Source organism: Chelonoidis abingdonii, chromosome 5 (assembly GCF_003597395.2).
Source record: "Chelonoidis abingdonii isolate Lonesome George chromosome 5, CheloAbing_2.0, whole genome shotgun sequence".
Taxonomy (NCBI): domain Eukaryota; kingdom Metazoa; phylum Chordata; order Testudines; family Testudinidae; genus Chelonoidis; species Chelonoidis abingdonii.
In genome coordinates, this window is record NC_133773.1 from 130438791 (window position 1) to 130461748 (window position 22958).

Below are 22958 nucleotides of genomic sequence, written 5' to 3' on the forward strand. Positions count from 1 at the left end.
TATTGAGCTTTCACAGGTCCAGTATCAGTCTGAAACTGCTATTAGCTTTCGGGATTTGGAAATATCAGGAGTAGAACCCTCAGTCCCTTAACTCTGGAGGAACCTCTTCCAGAGCTTCCACTCTTAGGAAAGACTGCCCCTCTTGGGCTAGACCTTGCTCCTGAGAAGGGTCCACGAAGAGAGATGGGGAGGGGAGGTGTGAGGGGGGAAAAACTGAACTGAAGAGTATATCCCACTACTATTGTGCTTAGCATCTATCGGTCTGTTGTAATATGGGCCAACGCCTGACAGAAATGGGATAAACTGTCTGCAAATATTAGAGACGTTAAATCCAATTTCCATACTGGTACATCGTCCCCAAGCATCCCATCAAAAGGCCTGCTTAGACACACCAGAGTGTCTGTGGGAAGCAGGCATAGACCTGGACGAAGATTGGGAAGGTCTTTCTCCTAAAGCCCCTGCTTCTCTTCCTGTGATCGTCCTGCCAGGCAGGTGACGGGAAGAATTGAGAGGCCAGTTTAGGCTATAATGTTTCCTTGTGGGTGCTGGTGTATAAGGTCCTTAGGACTTTAAGGTAGCCCTGGAATCCTTTAGGCCAATGGTTCTCAGCTAGAGGTACGGGACCCCCTGGTGGGGCTGCAAGCAAGTTCCAGGGGCCCTGCCAAGCAGGGCCAGCATTAGACTTGCTGAGGCCCAGGACACACCACCTAGGGCTGAAACCCAGGGCCCTTAGCCCTGCTAACCAAGGCCGAAGCCGAAGCCTTAGCTTCGTGGCCCCCCCATGGCGTGGTCTTAATGCTGCCTCCATGAGGATAAGTTTCAGTCTAGTGTCCATCTATCCTGAGAGGCAGTGACTATGAGATAGTCGAGTTCAGAAGAGCAGCAGAATACAGACCCTGGACTTTAGAAATGCAGACTTTTTGACTCCCTCAGGGAACTGATGGGGAGGATCCCCTGGGAGAATAAGGTGAGGGGCAAAGGAGTCCAGGAGAGCTGGCTGTATTTTAAAGAATCCTTATTGAGGTTGCAGGAACAAACCATCCCGATGTGTAGAAAGAATAGTAAATATGGCAGGTGACCATTTGGCTTAACAGTGAAATCCTTGCTGATCTTAAACACAAAAAAGCAGCTTCCAAGAAGTGAAAGATTGGACAAATGACCAGGGAGGAGTATATAAATATTGTTCAGGCATGCAGGAGTGAAATCAGGAAGGCCAAATCACACTTGGAGTTGCAGCTAGCAAGAGATGTTAAGAGTAACAAGAAGGGTTTCTTCAGATATGTTAGCAACAAAGTGGTGGTCAAGGGAAGTGTGGGCCCCTTACTGAAAGAGAGAGGCAACCTAGTGACAGAGGATGTGGAAAAACTAATGTACTCAATGCTTATTTTGCCCATCTTAACAAACAAGGTCAGCTCCCAGACTTCTGCACTGGGCAGCACAGCATGGGGAGGAGATGACCTGCCTTCTGTGGAGAAAGAAATGGTTCAGGACTATTTAGAAAACCTGGACAAGCACAAGTCCATGGGGCCGGATGCGCTGCATCCAAGGGTTCTAAAGGAGTTAGTGGACGTGATTGCAGAGCCATTGGCCATTATCTTTGAAAATTCATGGCAAGCGGGGGAGGTCTGAGATGACTGGAAAAAGGCTAATGTAGTGCCCTTTTTAAAAAAAAAGGGGGAAGGAGGAGGATCCGGGGAACTACAGGCAAGTCAGCCTCACTTCAGTCCCTGGAAAAATCATGGAGCAGGTCTTCAAGGAATAAATTCTGAAGCTCTTGGAGGAGAGGAAAGTGATCAGGAACAGTCAGCAGGGATTCACCAAGGGCAAGTCATGCCTGATTAACCTAATTGCCTTGTATGATGAGATAACTGGCTCCGTGGATGAGGGGAAAGCAGTGGATATGTTATTCCTTGACTTTACCAAAGCTTTTGATATGGTCTCCCACAGTATTCTTGCCAGCAAGCTAAAGAAGTATGGGTTGGATGGACTATAAGGTGGATAGAAAGCTGCCTAGATTGTTGGGCTCAAAAGGTAGTGATCAACAGCTCCATGTCTAGTTGGCAGCTGGTTTCAGGTGGAGTGCCCCACGGGTCAGTCCTGGGGCTGGTTTTTTTGTTCAATATCTTCATTAATCATCTGGAGGATCACATGGACTGCACCGTCAGCAAGTTTGCAGGTGACACTAAACTGGGATGAGAGTAGATACACTGGAGGATAGGGATAGGATACAGAAGGACCTAGACAAATTAGAGGATTGGGCCAAAAGAAACCTGATGAGGTTCAATAAGGACAAATGCAAGAGTCCTGCACTTAGGATGGAAGAATCCCATGCACTACTACAGACTAAGGACTGAATGGCTAGGCAGCAGTGGTGTAAACATCTATTTTTTGAGGTCAACTCAAGCTTTATAGATAGGTCACACTGTCAAATAGCGCAGCTGTAGTATCTGTTATTTTCAGTGTTCACAATGGAGCAAAATACTGGTATTTAAATTTCCTAAAATTGTTTCTGTAGTGGAGAAAAGCTTTTGCCTTAATGAGTTTTGATTTCAACTTAGCTAGCAGGTGGAGAGTATTTCTTTCATTTGGAGTAGTTTATTCAAGGTTGACAAACCAATGGGGAATTGAAAGAGGTAGGAAAGCTTGTGTTCACTCTACCAGTATATGAATAAGAACCAAGTGGGAAAGGTTGGGATCTAAATCTAAAAACCTGAAGGATGTGAGGCCTGATTCTCAAACATTTAAGTGCCTAAATATGTAGATAGGTACTTTTTAAAATCCCACTAGGCACCTGAGCAGATTAGGTGCCTAATTCCCATTTCAATGTATACACTATGGGGTTTTTTGCATTTATTTATTTGAGGATGGAGGAGTCTGAAATTGCTTTGGACTCATTTAAAAAAAAACAAACAAAAACACCACCTTTCCTCCTCCACACTCACCTATAGTAGCATACAGCAGTAATCAGTCAAAGACAACAGAACACCATTCCATTTAGATCTCAGCAATACTGCTTTTCAGAGAGGACTTTTAGTGAGTAATGTGCTAATGCTCCAAAGGGCAGGAAGCACCAAGCTCAGTGTTTCAATTCCTGCTTCAACAGGTTTCCAGCTGGCTGTTTTTTGACAAGCCTGACTGGTTTTTCTACTACCTTGCCAGTTGCCAGTCATAAGTAATGTGCTGGTTATTTTGCAGAGCTATGCCTGGCACAATCTCAACTACCAGCTACACACGTCCTGCTCTGTATGGGCAGCTTGCCTGAGGCAGACACCAGCCACTGCCAGAACTAGCACCCTTGTCGTGCCCCCAAATCTCAAGTTGCTTTCCAAGAGCTCAATCCCTTCCTATCGTTTCCCCCAGCCCTGGGGCCTGGCCCCACCCAGACAGCAGCTGGTTTTTCTGTGCCTCAGAGTTGGCAACCCTAGGTTCACACTAACATTAGGGCTGTCACGTGATTAAAAAAATTAATTGCGATTAATTTCACTGTTAACTGCACTGTTAAATAAGAGAATGTCATTTATTTAATTTTTTTTGATGTTTTCTAAATTTTCAAATGTATTGATTTCAATTACAACACAGAATACAAAGGGCACAGTGCTCACTTTATTTTTGATTAAATATTTGCACTGTGAAAAACAAAAATAGTATTTTTCAATTCACCTAAAACAAGTACTGTAGTGCACTCTCTTTATTATGAAAGTTGAACTTACAAATGTAGAATTATGTGCAAAAAAACCCCTGCATTCAAAAATAAAACAAGGTAAAACTTTAGAGCCTACAAATCCAATCTGTCCTACTTTTTCTTCAGCCAATCGCTCAAACAAACAAGTTTGTATACATTTGCAGGAAATAATGCTGCCTGCATCTTATTTACAATGTCACCTGAAAATGAGAACAGGCATTCACTTGGCACTGTTGTAGCCGGCATCGCAAGATATTTAATTTTACACTGTTTTGGTTTTGAGTGCTATATAAAAAAAAAATCAAAAAAAAAATCTACATTTGTAAGTTGCACTTTCATGATAAAGAGATTGCATTACAGTACTTGTATGAGATGAACTGAAAATTACTATTTCTTTTATTTTTACAGATGCAAATATTGTAATAAAATAATTATAAAGTGAGGTACTGTTACACTATTGTATACCGTGGTTGTAATTTGAAATGGATTATACATTTGAAAATGTAGAAACACTTCCAAAATATTTAATACAATTTCAATTGTATCCACTGTTAACAAAGGCAATTTAAATGCGCTGCATTTTTTTAAAAATAGGATAATCTGAGTTAATCGCTTAAATTAATGCCGATTAATCGACAGCCTACACACACACATGTGATACTTATGTATCTATAATTACCCATAAGCGCCTTTTGTCATTCCCTCTGCCTCCCACAGGAGTGCATCTCTCTGCTCTTCCAGAAATACTTCCTCAGCCAGCCACTGATGAAAATGAAAAATCAAGAAGGCGGCAAGAACAAAGGATCACTGCCAAATTTATCGACCTATGTGATACAATAAACTCACTACTCAATGTGCATCACATAATGTGTGTCTTTAGAACGACTCCATTCTTCAGCACTCTCTAGAGGATTCCCTCCTTTACATACACCCACTTGCACAGACTTGCCACCATAACGGATCTTGAATCAGTAACTGTGAACACTGCAGATGGCAGCACAAACTGCAATTCTTGGAAGGAGGTGTCTGTTCAGAAGTGCTTTACGGAACTATTTGGCAATGATATTATCTCCTAAACCATTTTAGCACACCACCGAATATCAGATAAACCCTAATTGGCAAGGAAATGGCTGAATGTGTTTGATAGGCTGTGAAACAGTAATACTTTTGTTTTTTTTTTTTTTTATCATATACAGAGTGATAATTTTAAACTAATGGTGGTGATCTGGTCAGGTTGCTCAGTTTTAGAAGCTTGAAGAAATTTGTTATGACCAAAGATTTTCCTTTATTTTTTTCCACAAGATGACTGCTAAAGAAGGGGAACTTTCATTTTCAGACATGTCCTTATATAACTGGAAAGAAACTTGTTTGCATTATAAACACAAAGCAGCTTTCTAATTTTGTATCATTAAGAAATGGAAAACAATTTTTATTAACAGGTTTTACATGTACAATCTTTTATTAGCTAATCAACATCAACATGCAAAAATAAGCGCTAAATACAAACCTCTACAATATGGTTTTGTTTAAACTACAATGGTTTATTCTCTTGAAAAGTCATAAGGATGTGTTCTGTAGTAATTAAAACTGAACTATTAGTTTCAGTAATTAATACTATTTAGACCCTAAAATTATGTAATCATCCTGCAAGGCATCTTCCAAAACTTCGCCCAACACTTAAGGATACCAGCTGATTTTCATGTGAGTACATTCTCAAAGCAAGAAATAAGGCAGCAGCACTAATGATTTGATATTGAACCCTATGCACATAACTAATAACTTTAGAAGGACTTTAACACTATGGTAAACTGGAAAAAGAACATCCAAACAAGTGGTGTATTTTGCCTGAAATGTTCTACATTCCTCTTGATATTTATGCAATCTCCTTAAAATATTTGGGTTTGGGGAAAAAAAGATTTCATACTCCTTCAAACCAGTCTCTCATTGATCCTCCAGTGAAGCCAGTCTTGCGTCAATGACATCAGTATCTTTCCATGGAACTAATTACAACGAGCCAATTCAGGATTATTACTTCACAAGAGGATCAGAAAAGAAGGAAAAGAGCAGCTTAAAGGGGAACACACTTGTATTAACTGAAATCTTCAATAATTAACAAAAGGGCCTTGGACAATTGTGAAAAATGGAGGGAAGAAAAATGGATTTAGTTTCAAATCTATTGTAACATTTTCCCCAGTGCAAATGTCCATCTTTAAAGAAAATTCTCCTTTGAAAGATGAAAGTATTTTTGAGATGAATCCAATTTTTTACCTTGTGTTACAAAACACTAACAATCAAAATTTGTGTGGTTCCCTCCCACCCCCAAGTACAAACTTAAGTCATATTTCCTCTCTTTTTAAGAGTGTGTACTGTTGCTCATTGATCTTTGGTCGCAAGAAACAATAATGCCACCGACAGGTCTGATCCCCAAGGTGGCAGATTTTGCTTCTTTGCCACACATAAGGCCCCGTTCTCCAGGGCATGCCAATAAATCCTGTGTCAAAATTCCAGCGGCACTTCATCATATATTTTATGGACCTACATGATATAGACTTTCTCAGCCTGTGAGAAGTTGAAGACTTCTTTGGTTCTTGGGCAAATTACTTTGTCATCTTGACGAATAGAAAGCAAGGACTGAAAAAAGAGCCATGAAAAGAGTGATCAGATTTTGAACAGTAAATATAACTAGTCAATACATTAATTTTCAACAGTTAGTGAACAAAATGTATGTTTGTAGTAGCTACTTTGTAGCATAAAGATCTTTCACAAAAACCTTGCTCAATAACTTTTCGTGTTTCGTGTTAAAGATTCATCCCAACCCCATTTGGTTTCATTTAAATTCATATTTAATAATTTGCTGATCAAATATTAAAAATACAGTCTCTTAAAAAAATGTTATGAGAATCAATAGTTCACCCCATCCTTTAAACATACAAGATGCCTCAAGTTTGCCTTCCGACAAATTCAAGAGATCTCATATGCTACAGGAAGTACGCCCACCTGCAGCTCAGACTTCCAGGAGTCTCTACATGAAACACTTACATTGTATCCATAGACATATCCATTTGGCAACATCATGGGAGGATTGTTTTCATTCATTACATCCCCTGAAATCTTGCAGACTAGTCGGGAGTTGGCACAATGTGCCATAGGCAAAGGCTGGGCCAGCTTGTTCAGAGATTTGCTACACACGGGGCAGTCTGGGTTTTTTGAACTGCCATCCTCTTTATAACACTGTCTGTATACCAGCAAGTCAAAGAACAATAGTCATTGAATGAGTCAAGAGTTAATCTGTTATGGCACAGAGTGAAAATGGCTGATAATTTCTCTGCTGTACAGGTGAGGTACATATTCTTAAGCAATTTACAGAACTTCAGTGACCAATGAGTTTCTTTGTTTCAACTTCACAAGCACATAAAGGATAGCTGATTTTGTACATTTCAAAACAAACAAAAAAAACACCAAGAGTGAGCAGCAAGTGTCTGGCATTTAGTAGGGATAGAGCTTCTGATGTGAGAGGGGGATCTCCAAGAATCTTGTCTATTGTGAGTATGAACACCATAGTCAAAATTCTCATTTTAAATGTTCTGCGGGAGTGCCTGGTTAAGAAATTCAAAGATTTAGCACAATTCCTTGTATATTCATATACGATGCATTAGGGTAGAGAGTATTTTATGACAATAAAGGAATTCTTTTAAAATTCTGATTCTAATCAACATCCACCGCAAATGTATTATTCCTAGGTCAAACCACCAGACTGCAGGCCAAGTTTAACATGTATACATTGTATGTAGTATGTAGTATCTATTGTATTTAGGGGCTGGTTTTTTTTTTTGGCACATTGTTTAATTGCCTCCATTTGTTTTTACTAACATTTCTGTTTTAGCAGAGATATGGCCATTTATACTCACATTTTACAAATGAGAAGTGAAAGTATTCAAATTTCACACATATTCCTCATAGAATTTTTCTACCAGACAATTTTTTTTAATACTTTTCAACTGGTATTCTGCATTAAAGGATACGGTGTTTTTATAGCTGAAAGGCCTGCCTGAAGTGTTATAGTAAAAACAGAATTATTCCCCAGCTGATGTAGCCTGTAATTATCGTATCTAAACTGCTGAATCAGCATTCTCCATCGTGCAGGGTCCAAGAGATCCTGGTAGAAAAAACACAGCAGTAAGTATTTTCAATATAGTTCTTGCAGAAAACTGTTTCAAAGTAGCAAATTACATACCACACTCTCATGACTGAAATTAACATAAAATGAAGAGATAGCACCTTATAGTGCTGGTGTATTACGAAAAAGTAAAAATGTTTTACAAAAAAAAGTCTCAGTTTTAAAACATGCTTTCCACTTTATACATATAAATACAGTTGTATAAATATGACACCTTGGCTCAAAGAAAATGCTATAGTTTAGCACAATAGAATCAATTTATAGAAAAGGTTTAAGTAAATGATTGTTCTCAAAGATGCTCTGTATTTGTGCACACAGTATATATGCTCATCCTTGCCCCCCACCAAAACCAATGATCTTTCGGTGGTTCTAGATATTTTCGACTCCTTTTCTATTAAAGGAGATTATACAAACCCACGAGTTTTTGTAGGCTCTTTAATGCCTGCTACCATTGTTAGTATTTAATTTTCTGGAATGTTGGCCCATTTATGAAACAAAATTAATGCTCTGGAATATCTATGTTAAAGCCACTGAACAAATGTCTGTTGAAAGGGCATGAACTTTTCCATTTCAAGTCAGACTAACCCTGCTGATACTTGTTTGCAAGACAGGACTACATGGATGGTAATAAACAGTCTAATGTAGGCCACACAGCTCAGTCTTTTTTTAAGCATTAAAATTCAACAGAAAGGATGTTTAGTTTCAGAGAAAAGCCTTTGTTAATTTGACAGCTTAGCATAATTTTGGTTTAGAGAAAACGTATGGTATGAGTTTGTTTCTGTTAAAGAATTCCCTTCCCACCGGCATCCTTACAAGTACATTGTAACCCCGTGGAGTACATTAAAAATTAAAAAAAGAATGGTAATTACAAAGTCGTTCATTTTCAAAAAGATAAGATAGGGATGTTACACTTTGTAATTGGAGTTCCCTATCTGTATTCTGCTGTGGATATGCATGTGCTCCATGTGCCTGAGACCAGAGAATTCTAGCAAAATAGTGTCTGTTGGGGTGAGCCCTTGTTCTCCTCAGGTTCCATTCTGAGGGTATATAAAGGAGCAGTGCGGACCAATGCCTCTCCATTTTTTCCTCTTACTGCAAATCAGAGATGATTTAAAGCAGAGGGGAGGGAGGGCAGGTAGTGGGAATCCAGATAAGGCCCACGCATCCTGAAGAACTCCAGTTACAAAGGTTAAGTAACTTCACTTTCTTCTTTGAATGCTGGTCCTTGTGTGTGTTCCACTCTGAGTGAATGACAAGCATGTGGCACAGAATCACAGAAATGCAGGGCTGGAAGAAACCTCAAGAGGTCAAGTCCAGCCCCTTGTGCTGAGACATGACCAAGTAAACCTTTACCATCCCTTGGAAGTCTGTTCCAGGTTAGAAAATTTTTCCTCATATCTAACCTAAATCTCCCCTGGATCAGATTAAGCACATTTCTTGTCCTGCCTTCAGTGGACATGGCTGCTTGTAGAACCACTGTCCTAAAGAATGAGTCAGTGGAGCAGGCTTGGTCCAAGGCATGATGCCTCATGAATGTGTGGATGAAAATCTACGCTGCTGCCTTGCAAATATCAAGCAGCTGTACTTCTGGAAGTGATGTTACTGAGGCTGCCTGTGCTCTTGTAGAGAGAGCCTATACTCTCCGTGGGGGAGGAAGGTGTGGCAGCTGATAAAAAAGGATATAACCAGGGATCCACTTGGATATACTCTGGCAGGAAACAGCTTGTCATCTGGCTTGTTCCACTATGGCAAAGAACAGTCTAGGTGACTTTCTGATCTATTTTATTCTCTGAAGGTAAAATGCCAATTTCATTGCCCAGTGCTGTGTCTTAGTTGGTGCCATGGCTGGTGTTTGATGATGATGCAGTGAATGGTATTAAAGGAGCTTTTGTCCTATATGCCTTCTGATCACAGCCACACGGCTCAGGAGGACTTAAGTCCTTGTGTCCCGCGTGCAAGGACTTGCCCGACTTGCATGAGGTTGGGAATGGATCTCTTCTCCTAGTAAATCTAGGAGGGGATCTATTTTTATGATTAGGAGAGTGCCCCTTACTCTCACAAGAAGGCTGAGACAAATGGTCCTTCACTCTAGTCATTCCCACTCCTCAGTCAGACACCAAGCTAAGAGGTGCACTTCTGTGTGTGTTAGGCTGAAGTACAGGGAGGTCTATCCAGCCTGGAGCCTCATGGTGAGTTCCATTAGATGCTTCTGAAGCCAGAGTTTTCCTGCCTGCCATGTTTGACTGGGAAAGAAGTGTCAGATACCGCACTTAGCGGAGATACAAGTTTCTCTGAGGCAGTAGAGGCAGTACTGTTGATCATCGCTGACTGAAAATATGCAGGGGCAGGAGACACAAAGATTATGCCCAGGCTTTAAGAAAAGTCCCATGCTGGATTTCCCAAAGTAGGAATTGTAACTAAATTATTAACCAAAAACTTACCAAAAAAAACCTATAAAAACTTTGATAAGTTTTTCATGCAAATATTTCAAAGTGTCAATTCTGGTCACTGGAGATTCCAAGCCAGGCGATACAGCAGTAAGAAGGAACCAGAGAGGTGTTGGTCCACACCATCCCTTGTACCTTTGGCACAGAGCACAAGGAAAGCAAGAGCACAGGTGCAGATCAAGGGACACTACTTGCTAGAATTCTCCATTCTCAGGTGCATGAAGTACATGTGTACCCATAAAAGAATACACATAATGACCAGCATTTGCAGAACTGTACATTGCTCACAAAAATGAAGTTTATTTTGTACTCCAAGATTCTGGCTAGAAAAGTTCTGCAGCAAAATGAAAACATATTGCTTATTAGCTTCTCTCCACAAGTTTATGTATGTCACACAAAGCTAAGGAGTTCATTTTCTAAGGTCTTTTTTTAAACACGCCTTCCCTCTCTTTGTATGGTATATGTGTAACCAAAGTTGTCACATGAAGTCTCTTCTACAGTGGTCACATTTTAGAAATCAACTAAGCACAAAGAATATCACACCTGTATACACTACGCATCATTTAGAAATGAAGAAATTTGGTATCAATGGAAATGGAATGTAGAAATAAACCACTATAAGGTAAGGATGACATCACCAGCTAGAAGACACTGCTACTAGAGAATTTATTGCTTAAGCAATAGATTGTAACTACCTCACCATCTTAATAGTTCACAAAAAACTTCTCACTAACGATTATTAGCTCCATTACCAGGAGAAAAGGCAAAAAAAGATCTGTCCCCAACTTTATTAAATGGTCTCTGAACAAGTTTTGCTATATGCAACTTGAAGGATATGTAATGACAATAATTGCTCTGCAACAATACTTACATATCAAAAACTGCTTCCTTTGTATTATAGCCAGCCAATGTAAAGTTAATCTTTCTACAGTTTTTCTGCCAAGAACAGACACTCAGGATGATACTGACAGATGATGAAATACTCAGTACTCTGCCAAATAGTTTAGCAGACTTGATAATCTACTGCAATTTAGTTTGGGCATCAACTTGCAGATCTCCCTTGAAATTGGGAAAGCTATGGAAGGCTACAGTTTGCTGCCAAAGTAAGGACAAGGAAAGAGGGCAGACAGAGGCTTGCCCTTTACTTATGTTGTACCCTGATATCCTTTTGTAGTGCCTGAATACAGAATTCCACAGCTAAACTAGAAGACACTCTTGAGAGTCCTTTAGCCCAGTGATAAGATTCTGCCATCTTATTGCAGGAATGGTTGGGCTGAGTTCTCTACTTCTGATAACTTTATCCCCTCTGGAAATTCAAAAAATCATCTCTCCAAGAAATTACTTGTTTCTGGGGCTCAAATATACCTCTGACGAGTTTAAAAAAAAAGTTGCTTTTGGAAGGTGCGTGAGATTGTGTTGGGCATTCAATATTTTACAAAATATATCCTTATTTCTGTACCAAATTGATGACTGAGTTAAAAGCAACACAGAGAGATTTTCAAAAAGTCAGTGGGAGCCTAACTTCTTTGTGCCTTTGAAAATCTCTGCATATATTTAGGCAGGAAGATCAAACATTTCCAGCAAACTGCATGCCCTCTTCCTTGGTTATTGCTGAGAGAAAACATTTTTGTTTAAATAGCTTTCCCCAGTTTCTCCTTCTCTGAGAGTACATGAACCTTGGTACATGGCTTCTTACTGGTTAAAAAGGGGGAAATTATTCTTTTTACTTCTTGTTAACATAGTCAACAAATCAGTGGTGAAGACTTGAGACTTCTGATGTGTTGTTACCAGGAGACTGTGAAGCTTTTCTGTGGTTGGCAGTGTCACCTCTAAATAATGTCTGAGACCATTTCCAAAGCAATCTGCTACTTTGGGAAAACATAATATATAAAAATGGTCTCCTACCCGCCCCCTCAATTTGATGTCCCTTGCCCCACTTTATATTTAATGATTGATATACATTTTGATAGTGGATTCAGTAAGCATCCACAGATTTTCTAGATTCTTTAAATATCCTTTATAGTCTGCATCAATGTGATTACAATCTAGAAAAGCATTTTAAGATGTCAAAAGGCTAAAGAAAAAAGTCTTACTGAGTTAAAGATGATCTGAATATTAGAGATGCATCTGATGAAGTGGGTATTCACCCATGAAAGCTCATGCTCCAAAACGTCTGTTAGTCTATAAGGTGCCACAGGATTCTTTGCTGCTTTTACAAACTTAAGCATGTATGTTAATCTATATAACTGCTTAAATATGTATAGTTATTGTCTATCCTCCTGGTTAGCAAAAAGAAGCACCAAATTTAGTGTAAAGGTTATATTTAGTTGCAAATCAATGAGTTTTAACGATCACCATCCAATGAGTATCAACTTTTCTTTAGAAAAATAAAAGTACAAAAGCCAAACGATTAAATCGGTGAGTTAAATCAAGTCAGAAACCTAGTTTTAAATCATGGATTTTAATCATTATGTAAATCACTTTGAGTTAAAACAATCTACTTTGGGGTTAGAGTATTTCTATAAGGCCCACAAGATATTAGAAAGCAAGTTGAGACTTGGCTAATAAAGAGATCCTTAGTAAAACAGACCTATTTTCCTGTAATATCGATAAGAGCAGCAAGGATATAGGAAATTGATTTCACTGAAAGAGGAAAAAAAGGGTGATCTACTTAGCATTTAGTTTAGTAGAACTTCCAAAATAGCACGTTAAGAGGCCTATGAAATGAATCTTAAATCCTTCATCACACTCGGTTTTCAGTATATACCTCTTAGCACTGGAATGTTCTTCCTCAATGAATCATTGGAAGACTTGTATGATAGCCTAATTCTTAAAATACTGAAGGCTAAACTAGGGTGAAATTTTGTTAGGTGTGGAGTTTCAGTGCATGTCTGCTCTTCCTGGCTCTCAATTTATGAAAATGATCATTAATGAACTAGCACATAAAAACTTTTTAATTTCCAGAAAAAAAGCCTGTACCATAACATTTGCAGTGTCTTTTGTTCTGATAGTATCATATGACCCCATATAAATCATAGTAGTTTCTTTTCTTGTACCATCTCATTAAAATTCTGCATTTCTCCAAACTGAGATTTGCAGCAAAACACAGGCTCCATGAAGGTCTAAACTCTCTGCATGTTCAGCTAAGCAGAGTTCCATGACGACGCACATGCAGTCTCCTTCTGGTAAATAAAAAATAAGTGCTTTACACTTTCTACCCTGTAGTATGGTTCAAGAGAGACTTTTGGAATATGATCCAATCTATTTTCTCTGAAGAGAAACCCTTTGAAATTAACAAGGGTTTTTTTAAAAATACTGTTACCAACACCGTAAGTTTTGTTAGTAATAAATGCATTAAATTTATTAAATTAAAATAAATGCATTAAATTAGTAACTAAAATATTACCAAGTGTTTTGCTTTGTCTGTTCAGCTAAGATTTATACAAAATGTCCAACGGTACACCTATATTCACTTATGTAAAATAAATTGTTCTATCATTTTCTATTTTCTTGTCTCTAATGTTGAGAAATACTACTTAGCCGGTTTTCCTTTCTGCATGCAAAGGAGATAATCAAACTTCTTTATAAATAGGAATGTAATGTAAAAAGTATTTATGATTTGCAGGAAGTTTGTTGGTCATTGTCAATTCAAATCTGGGAGTGGTTACTACCAGTAATTACTATATCTATACACCTAGTTTTAATACTAGACAAATATTGTGTGTTTAGATACTTCCTGTCATCATCTTTCCACCAACAAAGTAATGGATTTAAAAATGCAATTAATAAATTAACTTAGTTGGATTGATTTTTATGAGCAAAAATTATTAAAATTAAGGACTATAGTGGATATTTAATAGGATGGATACTAAGCAGTGAAAATTAAAACACACAAGAATATTTCACATATAATTTATCAATACATTGTCCCAATGCTTACCTTGCCATTTTCAGAGAGAGAGAGAGAGAGAGAGAGAGAGAGAGAGAGAGAGAGAGAGAGAGAGAGAGTGTGTGTGTGTGTGTGTGTGTGTGTGTGTGTGTGTGGAAAAATTACCTTATAGGGGGAAATATGAGTGTCTGAAGGAAAGGCCAACATTCCCATCACTTGTCGGACCTCATCCAGCTGACTTCCTTCAGCCTGACTGAAATGCTTTCTTGCATGTCTGAAATATCAAATTTAGAACACTTGGATAAATATAAACTCACTTGAATTGATTTCTTATTGAAAGATAAATGCATTTACGTAATCTGTACAAAGGCTCTCCACAAAAAATAAAGAGGATTTAACTGTACATTATGCACTCAGTATACAAAATCCAAAGATGACAATGTGTTTAAAGTGCTTGAAAATACATCCCACAGATTTGAATGCAAGAATGATTTTAATCTCCAAGAATTTATCCCATAACCTTCTAGGCCCCCCATGAATTTATTTCATCGCAGCATGTATTCTATTACAGTAATATTACCACACACTATAAATATCAGTTATACAAACTCAGGAATTCCTTATAGAAATCATAGATTATTAGGGTTGGAAGGGACCTCAGGAGATCATCTAGTCCAACCCCCTGCTCAAAGCAGGACCAGTCCCCAAATGGCCCCCTCAAGGATTGAACTCACAACCCTGGGTTTAGCAGGCCACTGCTCAAACCACTATTGCTCTTGATTCTATCAGATCTAGATATATGTGTAATGGTTTGTACACACAGAGTGCATGAGAGGAATGAGGGAAGAAAAGTATGAACCAAGCATTTCATGTTATAAAAATGTTTAAAAAAACAGTTTGGTAATACCAGCATGTGGCTTGCTGTGACAAAACCATTACAAAAGCCATCAAGAAAACGAAGCACCCACAACATGAGAGCATTTATTTAGCTTTGAACTACAGTGTCTTCAGAAAAAAAATCACTTCCCATGAGGACTATTACAAATCATATGTTAATATATAATACTGTAAAATTAGTAAACCTTCAATGGGAACAGTTGTTCCATGCAGATATATGTAAGTAAACATTTTAAACATAGAACTTCATACAGGGGATTAATTATAAACACACGTCTAAGTGTCTGAGTATTTGGAGGAGCAAAACAAAGTCTGAGCTACTGTATGCCTAAACAAAATTATGTTTGCAGTGTTGTTGTAGCCATGTTGATCTCAGCATAAGAGAGAGTGAAGCAATATCTTTTATTAGACCAACTTCTCTTGGTGAAAGAGACAATTTTTCGAGCTACAAGGAACCTTCTTTCAGTTTGGGAGAGGTAATCAGAGCATTATCAATTTGGACAAACATTAAGTGATGCCCTGCGTGACCAAATGTGTTTTTGGATTACACAATGACCAGATCTGGAAAAAGTTACTGATTGTATCAGCGCTTACATTCAAGAAGGCTGTTTAAGCAGCTATCATCATGGAAACCACATGGAAGAATTCTCTAACAATTTAGTGTGAACCGCAAAGATGACCACCTGAACAGGCAGATAGAATAGTGTAGGGAATTTCCATGCAGCCAATGTGTACAAACTATGCATGCAAGAAGGATTGCACACTAGGTCATTTGCAGGAAGTGCAAGGAAGAAAGGACACATTGCCATGACCTGTCGCACAGCTTAATAATCAGCTAGTAACTGTCCATCCAAGAAGACACCTATGTTGACTGAACCCAAGAACGAATGAAAGTTGGAGATTCATAGTATGGAAAAAGGGCAAAAGCTGTAGTGACACTAACCAAGACCTAGCACTGCACATGTTATCAGAAGTTGGCATAAGGATGGCATCAGCATCACACCCTTGTTCGAAGGAGTTCCTACAAGAATGGAGCTTGATATGGAAGCTGCCATTTCAGTGACTTCTGCATCTACCTATCACCAGACTTTGTCATAAGTTCCTCTGGAAGAAACCTCCACGTTTTGAAAAACGTATACCACGGAAAAGTTAGTCCCAAAACAGATACTCCAGGTGAAAGTTCAACTAAATCAGTTGTTTTACACTTGTATGTGGTTGAAAAGTATCCACCATTATTTGGCAGAACTTGGCCCGAGAAGCACAAGGTGAATTGGACCAAGATCAAGGCAATCACAAAAGCACCTCAAAACCTTCAAGAAACACTGGACAAACATGCCAAAAATTTTCAAAAATACTTGGACAGATGTGCAATGTGGCTGTGAAGCTCATTGCTATGTCTGACAGCCAGCAAAATTTTTGCAAAATTTTGCTGAATCCACTGGACATGTAATTGATACCATGGGCTTAAGGAAATCAACAGAGAAAGAGAAGGGATTCTTCAAGCACTTCCACCAGAGAACATGTCACAGTTATATTCATTCTTAGGACTGATTAACTACTACAGTAAACTTCTGACTAATTTGGCGACAGTATTGGCACTTTCACATGAATTGTTACATGCCTAAATATATAAATAAAAAGGGAAAAGGACTAAAGAATGTGAATGTGTATTTAAGGAAGCAAAAGAATTGACATCAGCCAAAGTTCTTATGTACTTTGATGCCTTGCTACCATTGCAATTAGCTTATGATGCTTCACCATATGGATTGGGTGCATTTGTTTCTCACATTTTTCCTGATGGCAGAGAGAAAGTAATTGCCTTCTTCACAAAGACTCGCTGCACCTGAAGAACTATACACAAATCAAGCAAGAACTGTCCATCCATAATGTTCTTAGAATTACCTTCAAAATTTGTAAGTTCCATATCTATCTGCATGGCAGACATTTTACCTTGCTGATGGATCACACTCATTAACTTCAATTTTTGGATCAAAACATGGAATTCTGTCATTAGCTGCTGCTTGCATTCAATGCTGGGCATTGCTATTTTTAGCGTATTCCTAGACTATTCAATTCCATAAAAGGACTCAACACAGCAATGCCAATGGGCTGTTACACCTACTATATCCAAGCTTCTGTCAACCCAAAGGAAGTTCCTCACAATTTCTTGTCAACTGCTGCAAATGGACCATTTTGATTACCACTACAAAAAGTTCTCTCTCCTCTGCTGGTAATAGCTCAGCTTAACTGATCACTCTCATTAGAGTGTATATGGTAACACTCATTGTTTCATTTTGTGTGTGTGTGTGTTCTCTGCTCATCTTCTCTCCTCTCTCTCTCTACTGTATTTTCCCTTTCTTGCATCTGATGAAGTATGCTGTAGCCACGAAAGCTTATGTTCAAATAATTCTTATGTCTCTAAAGTGCCACAAGTATCTTGTTCTTTGCGGATACGATAAACGGCTGGCTACTTTTTTTGAACTTCCTTGAAACCTGTCTTATACAAGGCATCTGAATTCAGCTGTATGGAGGGAAATCCATCAACTTCATGCAAAAATTCGTACAGATACAGACAGACTCTTCCTTTCAATGCAAAACAAACGATGAATCATACCAAAAAAGTCTGAAGTAAAAAAATCCATTACATCTACATACCACACAGACTATGCTTACGATTGCGCGCACACACCTCTCAAGAAATTGCGACACCACCTGAATCAAGGAAGGCGAACTTTGAAGCATCGACAGTTAGGCATTCAAGCAGATCGAGGACGTGATCCTTCTCCTCTATCAACATTGTGAAGCGCCATCTGAGTACTGTGTCCAGTTTTGGCTCTTGTATCAGACTGAAACACAAGTAAGGATGTGAGTGAGAAATCTGGGAAGAGCCCACAGAGGGCAACAAAAATGATTTATGGGGCGCGAGCACATGACTTACGAGGAGAGGCTGAGGGAACTCGGATTGTTTAGTCTGCAGAAAAGAATGAGGGGGATTTGACAGCTGCTTTCAACTACCTGAAAGTGGGTTCCAAAGAGGATGGATCTAGACTGTTCTCAGTGGTAGCAGATGACACAACAAGGAGTAATGGTCTCAAGTTGCAGCAGGGAAGGTTTAGGTTGGATATTAGGAAAAACTTTTTCACTAAGAGAGTGGTGAAGCACTGGAATGGGTTATCTAAGATGGAATCTCCTTTCTTAGAGGTTTCTAAGGTCAGGTTTGACAAAACCCTGGCTGGAATGATTTAGTTGGGAACTGGTCCTGCTTTGAGCAGGGGGTTGGACTAGATGACCTCCTGAGGTCTCTTCCAATCCTGATATTCTATGATTCTATGATCAATATCCTATACAGCAAACAGGGAGAGATTAAAATGAACTCTCAAAACTTGATACTCTCTAAAAAAAAAACAAAAAAAAACAGCCTTCCACACAAACTTCCTCGTGGCTGGACTTTACAAAAACTAGACAAGCCATTTACAACACACACTTTGCTTCTCTACAAAGGAAAAAGGACACTAAACTAGCTGAACTACTACATGCCACAAAGGGCCACAACAGTGGTTCCCTTAACTCACCCAGCAATATTGTTAATCTTTCCAGCTGTTCTCTTAGCTCAGCAGAAGAGTCTGTCCTATCTCGGGGCCTTTCCTTCTGCTCCTCCACCCCCACAAAGATAATACAGTTCTGCAGTGACCTAGAATCCTATTTTCGATGTCTCTGACTCAAGGAATATTTCCAATACACCTCTGAACAACATACTAACACAGAGAGACCTTCCTACCAACACTACAAAAAGAAGGATTCTGGGTGGACTCCTCCCGAAGGTCAAAACAACTGACTGCACTTCTACATAGAGTGCTTCCGCCGATGTGCACGGGCTGAAATTGTGGAAAAGCAGCATCACTTGCCCCATAACCTCAGCCGTGCAGAACACAGTGCCATCTACAGCCTCAGAAACAACTTTAACATCATAATCAAAGAGGCTGACAAAGGAGGTGCTATCATCATTCCAGGTCGGAATATGAACAAGAGGCTGCTAGGCAGCTCTCCAACACCACATTCTACAAGCCATTACCCTCTGATCCCACTGAGGGTTACCAAAAGAAACTATACCATCGGCTCAAGAAACTTCCTGAAAAAGCACAACAGCAAATGCACACAGACACACCCCTAGAACACCGAGCAGGGGTATTCTATCTGCTACCCAAGATCCATAAACCTGGAAATCCCAGACGCCCCATCATCTCAGGCATTGGCACCCTGACAGCAGGATTGTCTGGCTATGTAGACTCCCTCCTCAGGCCCTACGCTACCAGCACTCCTAGTTATCTTTGAGACACCACTGACTTCCTGAGGAAACTACAATCCATTGGTGATCTTCCTAAAAACACTAACCTAGCCACTATGGATGTAGAAGCCCTCTACACCAACATTCCACACAAAGGTGGATTACAAGCCATTAGGAACAGCATCCCCAATAATGTCACAGCAAACCTTGTGGCACAACTTTGTGACTTCGTCCTCACCCATAACTATTTCACATTTGGGGACATCATGTACCTTCAAATCAGCAGCACTGCTTTGGGTACCCACATGGCCCCACAGTATGCCAACATTTTTATGGCTGACTTAGAACAATGCTTCTTCAGCTCTCGTCCCCTAACGCCCCTACTCTACTTACGCTACATTGATTACATCAGGCATCTGGACCACAGAAAAGAAGCCCTTGAGGAATTCCATTCATGATTTCAAAAATTTCCACCTCACCATCAACCTCAGCCTGGACCAGTCCACACAAGAGATCCACTTCCTGGACACTACAGTGCTAATAAGCGATGGTCACATAAACACCACCCTATATCAGAAACCTACTGACCGCTATACTTACCTACATGCCTCCAGCTTTCATCCAGGCCACACCACACGATCCACTGTCTACAGCCAAGCTCTACGATACAATCGCATTTGCTCCAACCCCTCAGACAGAGACAAACACCTACAAGATCTATATCAAGCATTCTTACAACTACAATACCCACCTGCTGAAGTGAAAACACAGATTGACAGAGCCAGAAGAGTACCCAGAAGTTACCTACTACAGGACAGGCCCAACAAAGAAAATAACATAACACCACTAGCTGTCTCCTTCAGCCCCCAACTGAAACTTCTCCAGTACATCATCAAGGATCTACAACCTATCCTGAAGGATGATCCGTCACTCTCACAGATCTTGGGAGACAGGCCAGTGCTTGCTTACAGACAGCCCCCCAACCTGAAGCAAATACTCACCAGCAACTACACACCATATAACAAAAACACCCAGGAACCTATCCTTGCAACAAAGCCCGTTGCCAACTCTGTCCATATATCTAGTAAGGGGACACCACCATAGGACCTAGTTACATTAGCCACATTATCAAAGGCTCGTTCACCTGCACATCTACCAGTGTGATAGATGCCATCATGTGCCAGCAATGGTCTCTCTGCCATGTACACTGGCCAAACCAGACAGTCTCTATGTAAAAGAATAAATGGACACAAATCAGTTGTCAAGAACTGTAACATTCAAAAACCAGTTGGAGAACACTTCAATCTCCCTGGTCATTCGATTCCAGACCCAAAAGTCACAATATTACAACAAAAAAAACTTCAAAAACAGACTCCAATGAGAGACTGATGACTTGGAATTAATTTGCCAAATGGACACCATTACATTAGGCTTGAATAAAGACTGGGAGTGGATTGGTCGTTACACAAAGTAAAACTATGTCCCTATGTTTATTCCCCGTACACACTGTTCCTCACACCTTCTTGTCAACTGTTGCAAATGGACCGTTTTGATTACCACTACAAAAAGTTTTTTTTTCTCTCCTACTGGTAATAGCTCACCTTAACTGATCACTCTCCTTATAGTGTGTATGGTAACACCCATTCTTTCGTGGTGTGTGTGTGTGTGTGTGTGTGTGTACACACACAATCTTCCTACTGTATTTCTACTGCATGCATCTGATGAAGTGGGCTGTAGCCCACGAAAGCTTATGCTCAACTAAATTTTTTAGTCTTTAAGGTGCCACAAGTACTCCTGTTCTTTTTGCGGATACAGACTAAGATGGCTGCTACTCTGAAACCTCAGATAAAGTGTTTTATTTCAGTGTGATTTCTTTTATGAAAGAAATGGTACTAGAGGGCACAGTGTTGATCATAAAAATGCCCAGTTTACACAATTCACATAGTCATGTGAATCATCTGTGAATCACGGTTGCATTTACAGGACTTAAGAATGATCATTCTGAAATCACTTATGTATGGATGAAAGCCAAAGCCCAGAGTCATGTGGCCAGAGATTGACAAAGACATTGAGAGGAAGGCAAAATGCTGTACTGTGTGTCAGCAAAGTCAGCATGATCCTGGCTCAGCTTGTCTTCACCTTTGGTCGTGGCCTGACACTCCTTGATCACATATTCAGGTGGACTTTGCTGAACCATTCGAAGCTTGTCTGTTTTTGGTCGTAGTGATACCCATTTACTACAGCTACCAAGATCACTGCACAGCTTTGTATCTTGTTTAGCCTATATGGCCGACTGTTACAGTTGGTGAGTGACAACGGACCTCAATTCTGTTCAGAATAATTCCATTCAAATGGAATTCAGCACATTGTATGCCGTTCTGCTACACAAAGACTAGTGGAACACTTTGTCTAGAGACACGCATGCCTTAAGAGCCAACAAATTTATTTTGAATCATCAGCAGAGATTGGACAATTTCTTGCCTGTCTACAGGAACGCACCACATGTTCTACCCAGGAATCACCTGCAACTCTTTTTTGAAGCAATCTTTGTGTACCTGTTTGGACCGGCTATATCCTGATGTTACCAGATCCCGAGCTAGGCAAACTGATCGATGATGTGAGACCTGCCACGGTTCTTTTCAAGTAGGAGACTTAATGTGGACTCTCAACTATGGCTGTAGAGTGAAATGGATACCTGGAGAACTTCTAAAATGTACAGGAAATTTGTTGTTTCTGGTAAAACTATCCAATAGTACTTTAAAGGAAAGGACATATGGGCTACTTGCAGCCTTGACAAGTACCAGAGTCCAGGGATGTTCCCGTAGGATTTTCTGTTCCTGCAATTGAATCTTCTCCTGTTACAACTCCTAATGTCAATGATTTGTTGGACAAAACTCTGGTATCAGAGCCAGTTGATTCTTTACCACCAACCGTTCTTTTTGTATAAGAACAATACCATACCACCACCACATCACTAAGAGTGCATGAAAATCAGTGATGTGCCTGAATTTATAAGTTGTTTAGCAAGTGAACTGCAAGTCCAGGGCAGAATAATCCCTTGCAGTTTGAAAGTCTATGGTAGTCCACCCACAACTTTTAGTTAGGTTATATAGTGTTTTGTTAGCCACATAAATGACAATGTCTATATAGTTGGGAAGTATTTTAAAATAGGGTGGAGGAATGTCATGTCCTGCTCTTTTAAATGCTTGTGAAGCTCTGGTCTGAGTACAGAGTGCCTATCTCTTTGTTGTCAGACAATACAGTCACCACAGCAGATATGTGTTTAAATCAGCTTCCCTGTGTCTGTCTCCTTCACTGCTTGGTCCAAATGTAACAATTGCATCACCCACCTTGTGTCTCAAACAAATTTTGTCTACTAAGACTAGAGAACACACCAAAATAACTTATTGAAATAAAGTAATCGTCTTACAAATGCCCAGGTTTTTCCAAGAGCTGAAATTTTAAAAACCAATCAATTAAGAAACAAAGCAGTACATTTGTGAGTGAGTAAATAGTATCTGCTAACCTTTAACAGAGCTAGTTCAGAACTTCCACTGTACACCCTTATTTTCAGTAGGGTC

General features: G+C 39.6%; 1 protein-coding gene across 6 annotated transcripts in view; it reads right to left on the reverse strand.

Annotated features, from left to right (window-relative positions):
* Positions 1-5090: 5090 nt before the first annotated feature.
* Positions 5091-22958, reverse strand: part of MAEA (macrophage erythroblast attacher, E3 ubiquitin ligase) — a 115415-nt gene continuing 97547 nt past the window's right edge. For all 6 annotated transcript variants that reach the window (XM_075066652.1, XM_075066651.1, XM_032779940.2 and 3 more), the window contains 4 exons: positions 14361-14469; positions 7705-7838; positions 6722-6917; positions 5091-6313 (listed from right to left, as the gene is read on the reverse strand). In XM_075066652.1, the coding sequence (XP_074922753.1) occupies positions 6218-6313; positions 6722-6917; positions 7705-7838; positions 14361-14469 (535 nt within the window). In that variant the 3' untranslated portion in view covers positions 5091-6217. The remainder of the gene's footprint in view (positions 6314-6721; positions 6918-7704; positions 7839-14360; positions 14470-22958) is intronic.